General features: G+C 40.9%; 1 protein-coding gene across 9 annotated transcripts in view; it reads right to left on the bottom strand.

The window, feature by feature from the left end:
- Positions 1 to 12504, bottom strand: part of SH3KBP1 (SH3 domain containing kinase binding protein 1) — a 331797-nt gene that overhangs the window by 192575 nt on the left and 126718 nt on the right. For all 9 annotated transcript variants that reach the window (XM_061407992.1, XM_061407995.1, XM_061407987.1 and 6 more), the window contains one exon: positions 10627 to 10750. In XM_061407992.1, coding sequence (XP_061263976.1) covers positions 10627 to 10750 — 124 coding nt within the window. The remainder of the gene's footprint in view (positions 1 to 10626; positions 10751 to 12504) is intronic.

Raw genomic sequence — 12504 nt, 5'->3', positions numbered from 1 at the left:
CATTCATGTTGCAGTATGTATCAATACTTCATGCTTTTTATTGCCAAATAATATTTCATTGTAGAGATTAAACCACATTTTGTTCATCCATTTATCAGTTGATGGGCATCTGGGTTGTTTCCAATTTTTAGCTATTAGGAACAATGTTACTATGAACATTTGTATACATGTTTGTGTGTGGTTTTCGTTGGGTGTGATATACTGGGTCGTATGGTAACCATACTTAAAATTTTCCAGAAATGCTACACTGTTTTCCAAAGCAGGGATACCATTTTATAATCCAACCAGCAGTGTATAAGTTATTCACAGTATTCCCTTATCATTATTTTAATTTATCTAAGATGAATAGTGATGTCCCTTTTTTACTTCTTCATATTAGCAGTTTAAGTCTTCTTTCCTTTTTCTTGATCACTATAGCTAAACTTTATCAATTTTGTTGACCATTTCAAAGAGCCAACTTCTGGTTTCAATTATTTTCTGTATTGTTTTTCTAGTCTCATTCATTTATTTCCACTCTGAGCTTTATTGTTTCCTTTTTTCCACTTGCTTTGAGTTTAGTTTACCCTTCTTTTTCTAATTTCTTGGGGTAAACAGGTTATTGACAATCCCACTTCTAGCTTCTATTTCAAAGGAAAATTAAATCACTACCTCTAAGATATATCTGCACCCTGATGTCCACTGCAGCATTATTCACAATAGCCAAGACATGGAAATGACCTATGTGTACGTTGATGGAACAATGGATTTTTAAAAGTGATACAAACACAGGTGTGGGTGTGCAAACACGCTGAGGAATATTATACAGCCATAGAAATAAGGACAATGTGAATGAACCTTGAGGGCATTATGCTAAGTGAAGTAAGCCACAGAAAGACAAATCTTACATGTTCTTACCACTACACACACAAAAAAGGTAATTAAGAGGTGAAGGATATATTAACTAACCTTATTGAGACAAGCATTTCACAATATGTATGTATATCAAATCATTATGTGGCACACCATAAACTTACACAATGTTATATATAGCTCAAAAAAGCTGGAAAAACAAGGTATTGATTTGCGATGTTTTCTTTGTGAATATAGCCACTTGCAGCTATAAATTTCACTCTAAGCACTGTTTTAGCTGCCTGTAATAAATTTTTGAATGCTGTGTTTTCATTTTTACTCGTTTTGAAGTATTTTAAAATTCCCTTGTGGATTCTTCTTTGACCCACTGGTTATTTAGGAGTATGTTGTTTAATTTCCATACATTTGTGAATTTCCCACAGGTCTGTTGTTGATTTCTAATTTCATTCCACTGTGGTTGGAGAATATACTTTGCATGATTTTAATCCTTTTAAAATTATTAAGTTATTTTACAGCCTACCATATAGTCTAGAGAGTGCTCTGTGTGCATCTGATCACTGGCCCCTTCATGGACACTTTATTAGTATTTTTCAGACATCGATAATTTCTTCCCAACACTCTGGGGCCCTACTAGCAGTTTATCACTTTTAATAACAACTACTATTATATTCAGTGAGTGATGCCCTACACTACTATTACCACCCTCTGCCCCCAAACTTCTCTTTCCTAATTTTTATCCTTATAATTTCCCTAAGGGAATTAACAAGAGTAGCTTCTCCTTATTTTACAGATTAGAAAACAAGAGCATGAGACTTGCCCAAAGTCCCACAGAAACTCTGGGGTGTAGCAGAAGGGGTTCTGGACTCTGTCCCCAGCCATTCTTCCTGTAACAAGGCCCTGCTGTCACTGAGCTTACTGAGGTCTTCAGAGAAACATAAATGGAACAAGAAGTTCAGTCCCCCTGGAATGCACTTCCCCTACCACCTGCACACATACACACACCCAGGGAAACCTTCAAGCTGTCCTTTCCTTCCCTTTCTAGTTGCAGACAAAAGGGTGGCCCACCCAGCATTGCAGCTGGGCCCGCTGTCAGTCTGACCATGGCTTAGGAAGACAGGCCATGAAATGTCCTCATTGTTCAGGGCCTAGCAGTCCCAGAGCCTCACAAGCACAAAAAACCACAAGTCCAAAGACTGAACTGCGGCTGCAGATGGCATCGGAGGACCAGGCTGTGATGACAGACCAATACGACCAACCTGTGTAATTAAAAGAGAATGAGGAAGCTTCTGAAGAAAAGGTCCCCTTTTCAGGGCTTTCTCTACAAGTGAGGACAGCTGCTGTCCCAACACAAGACCTCCAACGAACTACTTTCAGTTAACCTATCAGCTCTCTTTTGAGAATAAGCTCCCTTTGGAAAGGAGGAGCCCATGTGGGCCTCAGCAAAGCACAGCACCCCAGATCAGAGGGGTGTCCTTTCAGGTCTGCTGAGCAGAGACTCCATGTCCTCATGCTTGGCATCTTGACAAATGGGTCCCTGAATCAGGCCAAATCCTGGGCCACTAACAGGGACCTCAGCCACCTCAGGAATTCTATGATTCTACAACAAGCCATGCAGGCTACATGGCTTATTCTCATGGCCCTATAGGTGGGTTCATTATCTGAACACAAAATGCCCATGTCTTTCACAAGGAGTGGGAAAGAATGAATAAAACTCTTTTTTATGTCCAATCAGGTTTTAATAGAGTCAAGAAAAGCTAAGATTCCCTATATTTCTACTAAAGTGGATAGAAAAGACAATGGAAATGTTTTGACTATGGGGGACCACCGTTCAGTCACCATTATAAAATTCACCACTGGATGAGCAAGTTCCATCCTGACTCAAGTCCCGGGTAGACCTGGTCTCTTAGTTCACTGGCTCTGCCCTCTCAGCCCACTTTTCCTGCCAAAACCCAGCCCAGGGAGACACTCTTAGATACGAGGATGCAAAAAATGATCAAGAGAAAAAATTTTCAGCTTGTCACTTGAAAAACAACCAAAAAGGATAGCTTTCAAATTTTAGATTTCAGGAATGTTCTCGTAGCATCATCTAACTTGTTTACTCACAACCACGGGTTTGAGAAGTAACATCAGTCATTACTTTCAGTGCCAGCATCACCATCTACACTCACTCATTCTAACATAACCTGTCCAAGGTAGAATCTGAAGATGATGTGAGACATGCTTAGATAGTCCTTGCTTTGCATTTTAAAGCCCAGCACATCTCAAAGTGGAATCCTAACTAGTCTCCAGTAAAATGTGGTTCAGTGGTCAAAGAGAAGCAGGTTTCCTTATATAGGACATCTGAGAGCCTGCAAAATTATAATATGTTTATCAGTCTCTAACAGGGTCTTAGCACATGCATAGCTGAGGCTGAAAGTTATTTGTCCTGACAGACAACTTTCTCTCTTTATCTCCTTATCTCTCTCTCTTCATTCCCCATTTGAGAATAGTTTATAGGGCTACAATTCTGCATAACACGTGCTGGGAAATGCTGGTCTGCTTTCTATTCAAGCTTATTTGCATGGGCTCTTCTCTAGTGCATGGAAACATACACCACCAACCTCTTTTACAACATGCCTTATAAATATAAACTTGAGCACTGCTGCTGCCGCTGCTAAGTTGCTTCAGTCGTGTCTGACCCTGTGCGACCCCATAGACGGCAGCCCACCAGGCTCCCCCGTCCCTCGGATTCTCAAGGCAAGAAATGCATGAAAGTGAAAAGTGAAAGTTAAGTCACTCAGTCGTGTCCGACTCTTAGCGACCCCATGGACGGCAGCCTACTAGGCTCCTCCATCCACGGGATTTTCCAGGCAAGAGTACTGGAGTGGGGTGCCATTGCCTTCTCCGAACTTGAGCACACCAAGGTTCAACTCAGGACTTGTGAAAATAAGCACTACATACAATGGTGCAATGTGGCTGAACCCAACACTGTCCTTGGACCCTGGTATGTTGCATAAAGCTTATACAATTCCAGCATTCTGCACCATGTGAATCATAAACTCCTCTACAACATGAGACAACTTCAGTCATTCCCACTTATATAGACTCTCTGACTTTTAAAAGGTACCTAAGGCTTTATGCCAGCAACATAAAATACAAAATTAAAAAAAAATCAAGTGAGATTCACAAGTGGTTATGCACTATACAGTGTTTAGAACTCCAAATGCTTTTTCCCATAGAAACAAAGTCGTAAGTGGTGATTAAGTTCCCAGACTAACCCACAATGTAGCTAAAACAAGGCACGCCTGCAATGTCATCAAGTAAAAAAAGTAAAACAATAAAATTAAAGAAGAAACAGATTCATTTATCAAGAACACTTATGATCAGTGGTATATCCAGAGGAGCTTAGAGGGGCAGCCCCTTCCCAAACAGGAAGGGACTTCCTGTAGAGAACTGACAAATGATAATGAAGCCAGCAAGCTCACTTGGCTTTTTATTTCACTACCTGCTGACAATTGAAGAAAACATCAGTAATAAAATAGTAATTCTCTGAGTAAAACTGGGTTCAACAAGAAGTGAAGCAGCAGTTAGGAGTACTTGGAGCTATGAAGGTGGAGACCGTGGCTTACCCACATGGATTTTAGTGTAATTCTTTATTGTGTCCAAATTAGTATCTATACCTAGAGTCTTGCCTACAGGAGTCCTTTTTTTTTAAAATGCTTATCAGCAATTATCCTGGTCGGTAGGGGTATAAGAGATGGAACAAGGACAGAGAAATAGATTGTATGAGTTCAATGAGTAAATATTAGAAGAGAAAGGAAAGGAGCCAAAGAGAACACGTGTATAATGTGAGAAGCCATGGGTCTGAGATGGAATTGCACAGACTGAGAACACTAAATCAGAGGAACCAAAGGCATCCTGCTCAAGATTCTCCCTGGGAGAAAGAAAAGGCGGGGAGGAGGAGGAGTTTCCTAGGAGAGCCAGCAGGTGGAGCCACCACCACAAAACCACTTCAGGGAGGGTCCTCTGGAAGGACTTGGGTTGAAGTCACAACCATTGATTGTTCCATGGGACACTCATGACTCCACTGTTAATGTTTTATTCCCCAGGCACAGAGATAAAAAGGAGATAAATATAATAGAAGAAAAATTCTAAAAATAATTTTGTCAATGACTCGCACATTAAAAATGACAGAAAAAATGTGATAGCAACATCCTTCTAGAATGACTTCTTTCCACTCTTTTCATCACTAACCCTAGGCCCAGTAGGCAGTACTACAAAGATGACAAAATGGACAACAGCAACATACTCTAACACCAATTACTGGTCCTAACATGGGCTCCTAATAAAACGTGTCAGAAATGCAGCGAGGGACCAGTTACTGCATTAGACCTCTCCATGGCCCCTTTACTCTCAAACTTTAAAGAATGAAGGTCCATTGGGGCAAAAGAAAAGACCATAAATGCATATACAGACACATTCAGATAGACATATATATTACTGCATGACTATATATGATATTCATCTACATTCATTGCCAGGTGGCCAGCTTTATTTTTGTCTTCCCATGGTGAAGTGACAGCCAAGAGCTTCCACACAATAGTAATGCCTTCTCTTAACCCTCACTAAAAGCCAGCAATTTAGGTAAAACAGATGATTTGGAAACTTGAAGAAAAATCTGACTCAATGCCCCCCATTTTTCTGATTCCTAGTTAACTGGAGGTAACTCATATTTGTTTCTCCAAAAAGAAATTTGAAAGGAAAAAAGTCTTGCTTCTAGAAACAAATCCCCAGATCTCATATCTACCTCAAACAACAAGGTACTGGAAAACCAAAGTAGTTAACATTTTCTTTATTAAGGACACACTTGTTCCATCCTTTGTTTACAGTTTCATTTCAAACAAAGAATCGATCCATGCACTGCCTCTGAGCCAACACAAGAGTTCCACACCAGAATGTGCACATTTACATACACACGCACACACACACACACTCACTCACGTTCTGACGAACAAGCCAATGGATACCTCAAGGATATTATTCAAAGTTGCTAAGTAAATGCTCAAGAAATGAAAGCTTGAACAAACATTCCCCTTTCATACAGTCACGGGAGGGAGATCACTATGGCCAAACGTGTTTAGGGATTAGAATGACTAGTGCTGAAACTGAGAAGAAGAAACATAAACGGAAGGTGAAATTCTTCTGACAGCTACAGGCAGCAGACCAAAATGGAGAGACCTTCTGTGAGGCAAACACTGGGTCCATGTTACTCTGAGGGGCGTGTATGTAGCCCCATCCACACAGAAAATGAATTCTGGAGAATTTATGCACTAACTTTTAAAGCAACAGTGTGTCACCAGAGGCAGAGCAGCTGCTGGTCCCTCTGGCAAAGAACACTTTTGAATTAAACCTGTCTGAAGGACTAAATATACAAGAAACGAGCTTCAAACAGTCGTGTGCTTCAAAGTCATAGCCACATTACCAACTTGGATAGTAACCCTCCCCCATCTCATCTTGAATCTTATCTCATAGCATCAGCACTATACCTGTTACATAACATCCTTTAAACCTTCAGATCTTTCCGTATTAATCTCTGGAAGGGGCAGTAAAATGCAAATGCATAACAAACCTTAAATAAAGATGGTAAAAGCAGTTTATCTTTCGGAAGGCAGATGCCAAAGTAGCAGAGCGACTTAAAAAGATGATTATAGAATACATTGTATATCAGGAGAGCATAACAATAATAATAATAGCAAAGAATAATAAATGTGCAAAATACAATAGAGACTTACCAAACACTGAATTCATGATAAACTGGAAATAGAAACAAGGACATATAAAGCTAACCAGAAACATGCGGAGTGGCTTCACATTCAGAATGACAGAAGTAAATAAGAGATATATCCCCACTGTGCCAGAAAAAAAGATATAAGAAATGTGCAGCACTCTCTTAACATTTCTCAAGTGACACGACAGACTGGAACTGCTTACTGGCAGGACCCGCTGGTATTTTTCTAGTCTTTCTCTCTGTCCCAGCACAAAGCATGGGGCCAGGACCATAGTAGACACACAGGAAACATGTGTTAGGGAATATCTGTTGGTATCCATCCCAAAGTGAGTAAAGAACAATGTCCAAAATTGCAGGCAGCAGGAGGTGTTCAGAGAGAGGCAGCCTCCCCATGAGGCTGCTAACGGTACAAAAACTGGGCAACAAGAACCCTGAAACAGAAGCTGATCCTCACAGAGGCCAGCAGAGTACTGATTCCAGGCTGGACATTTAACCTATCACATGGATAAACCTCGATGAGAAACACTTATAAGGGTGAAACCAAAAGATTTTTAATTATATTCTACTTCAACTGGAAGAGTCCATATTCAAATTAACAAAATTCTCCTTGCTTATTTTCAAGGATATATTTATTATATTTGCTGTTAACTGTTAAAGCATCCATTCTGTTCAGTTATGGTTTTAAACTCAAGGTGTGAGTGTCTTTAAAAAATAAACTTCCATGTAGTAACGTTGAAATTTAGGAGGGCCCACTACTTTCCTATATGGGTTCTATGATGGAAGAAGCAAAAGAATAAGTTATTCTCAGAAGGAAACAATCTTTTTCTTTCTGGTTCATGAGAATGACATTTTACTCCAAGAAAAGGTTTTTCATTTTCTGACTGTAATTTGTTAATATTCTGGAGTCTGGGATAACTTTTGGATATACACCATCCATGCTTCAAGTTTACATAAAAAATGACCTCTCAGGCCTTGGGGAAGGTTTATTTAACCAGAAAGTTCCCTCACTGTGACTCAGGTAAAGCCCAGAGAAGTGGCCAAGGGTGAGAGCAGATACAACTGTCCTTAATAGTGCTAATGCCTGGAATATATAGCTAATGGTTGCCAGGACAATGGGATGATCTGTTTGCTCACTTGCTTGCTCTCTCTCTCTCAATTTCAGTCACATCTTTTACTTAAATAAAAAGCCCGGGGAGTCATTCCAGTACCTCCCCAAATCAACTCTGTAGAGCTTTGCAAAGGTTAAAGCTGAAAACTGAAACTAATCAGTCCCCAAACTCATGTTTCCATGGTCCTGGCCTTTTCTCAAGGCTATGAATAGCTCCCATGAAATGTAAAGTATCTTTTGACCTTCTGCAGGTGCCTTGGTGGGGGGCCAGTGAGCTCATCCCACACCGTGAGCTACTACAACCCATTTGCCCCTGCTGCAAAGTGAGGCACGTCCCCAGTGCAAAAACTTCTGGACACAATATTTCTTCAGCTCAGTCTGTCTCAAGTTCAGGACTCAATAAAATGGTTACTTTCCATAGAAATAGACTTCAATCTTTATTAAACCATTGCTAAGCCTATATCAAATGATATAGCCCATATAAAGTAAACAATCATCTCACATTTGATAAAGATGAAGAAAAAGAATCTGTCACATCTTTAGGATATAGATATAGAATTTAATTCTGTCAAATTCACACAAGGTCCAAGGCTGAACCACAAGGTGGACTCATATACTAGAAGAAAAACTCCAAGTTAGTGAGTCCAAGTAGCCTGTTACTACACTCTGAAGGCAACTTCCTTCCATAACAACAGCAAAGGACAAAAACATCCAAGAGATTTCTAGGGACAAAGCTTGATGGAAACAAAGGGAAGGAGACTGGTCATTTACGATAACTCGTAAAACTTGAAAAAATTAGTTGGACGGAAGTGTTTACAAGTAACTAGAATCATCCCACAGATTTAGCCTCTGATCCTTGTTTTACAGGGAAAAAAAGTGGTTTTTCATTAATTTGGGGTGGGAAAAAATGTAGCTTTTGAGCTCAGCACAATGAACTATTTATCTGGCCTGACAAGGCCAATCAATCCAGCTCCCTGTTTATTATAAGGAGTAGTAGGATACTGTTAGCTTTGATGAGTGGGGGCAGGGCCAAAGACAGCCCTGATCCTGGTACACAATTCTTCCCTTCAACTGGAAATTTATGTTTGGCCCAGGTGACCTGGGGGTCAGTATGAAGCCTGGGATAGAATGAAGATGGTTTCTTATGTGTTTCATATTTACAGGACACCCCCATGTGCTAAGGTCTCAGAGTCAATGACAGATTCATTACATAGAATACCTAGGAGTAATAAAAAGTTGGTCATAATCAGGTGGAGGCTTAAAAAGGGAATATCAAAGTCAGTAAGCCAGTTCTTTAAATGCCCTTTTCTGGTTAATGAAAAATTCTGTAGGGGACTTCAAAGGTCATATTTTTGTTGTAAAGAGACAATTATCTGAAAAGTTTAATTCTTTCATTGATTTAAAAGTTCTCAGGTAATTTTTATCAAATTCATCTGGATAATTACCTTAGTTCCTTAATTCCTTATCTTCTTAAATTAATGAATTACCTGAATTATCTTATTTACTTTACAAAAACAGAGCTGGCTGGAAGGGCCTTGCCAATGACGTCTGGGTATGCAATTCCTCAGCCCACCGACCCAAGCAGTATCAGGAGAAATGGGAGGGGCTCAGGTGAGCAAGGGAGGTTTGGGGGTACAGACCCACGCACTGAACTCTAGCTGTCCAAGTCCAATGAGCACAGGCCTCAGGAGTTCTGGAACCTACTTGCAAGAACGCAGGATGGGCTCTGGGCTATGGCTACAGTTTTAGAGCTAGACAGCCCAAATTCTTACAACGGGAAATCTCCATTGGCAGGATGGGTTTTTTAAAAAAAAGGAAAGAAAAAAAATCCTATAGCTGCTAACTAGTGTGGGCCGCCAGCCAATATTTCATCTGAATAATTCAAAAAAGGAAATGTAACCCAGGGCAGCTGGAGAGGGTAGAGGAAGAAGCAGGAAGGAAGAGAGACACAAAGCTGAGGTCTCAAGCACTATGATCAATGGACAGTTTATTGGACAAAGTCTTACAACGTCTACATTTGATGAAAGATTAGCTGTTCTTGCCCATGGTTATGCAAACTTGCCTTCTTTTTTCTTTTTAATGGAACCCTTTGCTAATACATTTCTGGGTCCTGCTTTTTGACCAGTTCTATGTTTCTCTTTAAGGAAGTAATAAGCCCCTGAAAAGGCTGCCTCTGAAAGTTAAGCTACCTCAGGTATGATCAGTGTGTGCCTGGGCTGGTCCAATGGGGCGGGTGGGCATGGGAGAAACTAAGGCAAATCAGTTTCCATTTTAGTATAAAATTGAGTCAGGTCACCTGTGCCATCTTATAGAATCTCTCCTACCATTTTAAACAACAAGGTCACAAAGCATGGACAGGGGAGAAAACAAAACTCCAACCAGCTGATACCTGGAAAATCCACCAAGGTGGAGACAAGATGGTGAAAGGTTTTCTGGTTACACAGAAGTCTGAATGAGCTGCATCTCTGTAAGTCCTGCCTCCTAAACTGAGAGACAAGGCCTGTGTTTGGGAGCCCAGCAGTCAGAGAAAGAGCCTGCTGAAGTCTGCCCTTAAATTAAGAAGAGAGCATGGCCAGACATGCTCGGCTTAGCCAGCACCATAGCATTCTCTGAAGTCACCTGTCATCCATAAAAATAGACACAAAAGAGAAAGCTAAAGTCCTAGAAAAATAATCATTTAGAAATTTAGTCTACTTCACCACTGTAAAAAAAAATTTCATTAGTTTCCTTTGGTATGGTTATTGTATCGTTACTTGCCATATATGAGTGTGTGTGCACCCAAAATGTATACAAAAACCAATGCCATTCAATTTTCCTGCAATTCAGACTTTGATCCAGTTCACCCAGCAGTTATCAGTTTGGGTTTGTGTGTGGGGAGAGAGCTCTCTCTCCTTTGCCATACCTCTCTTGTTGGTTCTTAGAATTGTTTCAGAAGACAGCAAAGCATTTCCACTGGACACTTCGTGCATGGGCTTTTCTGGAGCTTTGCTGGAGAGAGGCTCTTTCTTCATTTCCTTCTTTATTTCCTATGAGGATAAAGAAAAGGAAAACAGGATTGTAGTTTAACATTTCCAAATGTCTCTATTTTAAGCTTCAGCTTTCTGGAATGCACTACAGTGACCTCAACTCAGCACATTTTAGAAACACCATTTCCTATGTGTTTGTTGTTTGTTTTCCTTACATTTAGTAGAGAAGCACCTGGTCCTATAAAACAGAATAATGTCCAATACAGTGACGCAATCTTCTGTGACTATGGTCAAGTGATCATAAAGGCCACCAAACAACTCTAAGGGACAGCCTGTTCTACTTTTTGAACAATGACAAGCTTTGGCCAAGCACAGTCACCCCTCAAAAGCTTTCTATTCTTCCAACAGGGGTTTAAAGAAGTATATTCCAAAATCACCACTGCACTCACAGTTACGCTAAACCCAAAAGAAGACTTAAGTTCATTTACGGTTACCAAGTTCTTCTGGCTTTTTAATCCTTAACCGAGAAAAATACAGAGATAACAAACTAAAATAAAGACTATCGTTCTAAGCCAGAGGTCGGCAAACTAAGCCACCATGTGTTTTTGTAAATAAAGTTTCATTATAATACAAGCCCATTCATTTCATTTAGGTATTTTCTATGGCTGTTCTGATGCTGCAACAGCAGAGTTGAGGAGTTGGAACAGAAATTCAAGCCCAAAATACCTGACACACAAAGTTTACATGAGGTAGTCTCTTATCAAAGCTCCATTAAGATCTGGATTTTTAAAACCTGATGCCTGATACAATCATTTCAAATTACTTAATAATTTACATAATTATGTTCAAAAGCATTAAAAGTCAGAAATGATAGTAACTCACAAGCTGCAGATCTGGGCTGGGGTTCTGGGATTGTCTGGACCCAGGATCACATTGACTTGGGAAGAAGGGAAAGCTAAGTGCCTGGAGTCAAAGCATACCTGGGTGTCAGGAAGGGCTCAAAGAGGAAAGATGTGTTCTTTAGAAAGAGGCTGGGGCAAGAACTGGGCCTGGGTCCTTCAATGAATGAACAGGAAGATGGAAAATTTGGTGGGAGGCCACACTTTGGCCTGGGCAGAGGTAGAAAGAACAGAACAAAAGCTTGTCAAAACATAGCCACTGCCTAGCAGCTTCCTACACACCCAAGTGTTAGTTACTGTATCCAATTCCCCGATTGCTGGCCTTGTTCACAACAGCCTCGCCTTCTTCTCCCTCACCAGGGCCCCACCGGAAACCAGCAACTGTGGCTGGTGCTCTGCTAGGTTGAGAGTTTCAGCTGGCGCACCAGGCCAACACAGCATAAAGCTGTGGGCATGCGCGTGCATGTATACGCACTCCCACCTCAGCAGCCCAGCACCTGCTAGAACAGCAGTTGCTGGGGGTTTGTGCAGCTTCACAGGCAGATGGCATCAGGGGACAATCTGCAAACACTGCCAGCCTGAGTTGCATGAAAGGATGCTTTCTTAGTGATGGCTGCCAGCCTGCTATGGCTCTAGAAATACAGAAAAGCAGCCACTGTGGGGTCTTCTTCCCCAGTGGCTGCTTCTTTGGGGGTAGAAGAGTTGCTTAAACATCACTCTCCACTGTAGGGTGGGTATGACCATGCAAACATCAATTTCCCAACTGGACACAACATAATGCAGTGGTGCAACATCCAGTTTTGCCAAGGAGTTATTCAGAGAAACGCAGCGGGCTGTGGGTGACGTGCTGAGTACTTGCTTAGCACTAACCACTAATGGCATGCAGCTGGGGAAGGATGAAGGGGCTGCAAATAT

This window comes from Bos javanicus, chromosome X, assembly GCF_032452875.1.
Source record: "Bos javanicus breed banteng chromosome X, ARS-OSU_banteng_1.0, whole genome shotgun sequence".
NCBI lineage: Eukaryota > Metazoa > Chordata > Mammalia > Artiodactyla > Bovidae > Bos > Bos javanicus.
This window is presented reverse-complemented; position numbering and strand designations above follow the sequence as displayed.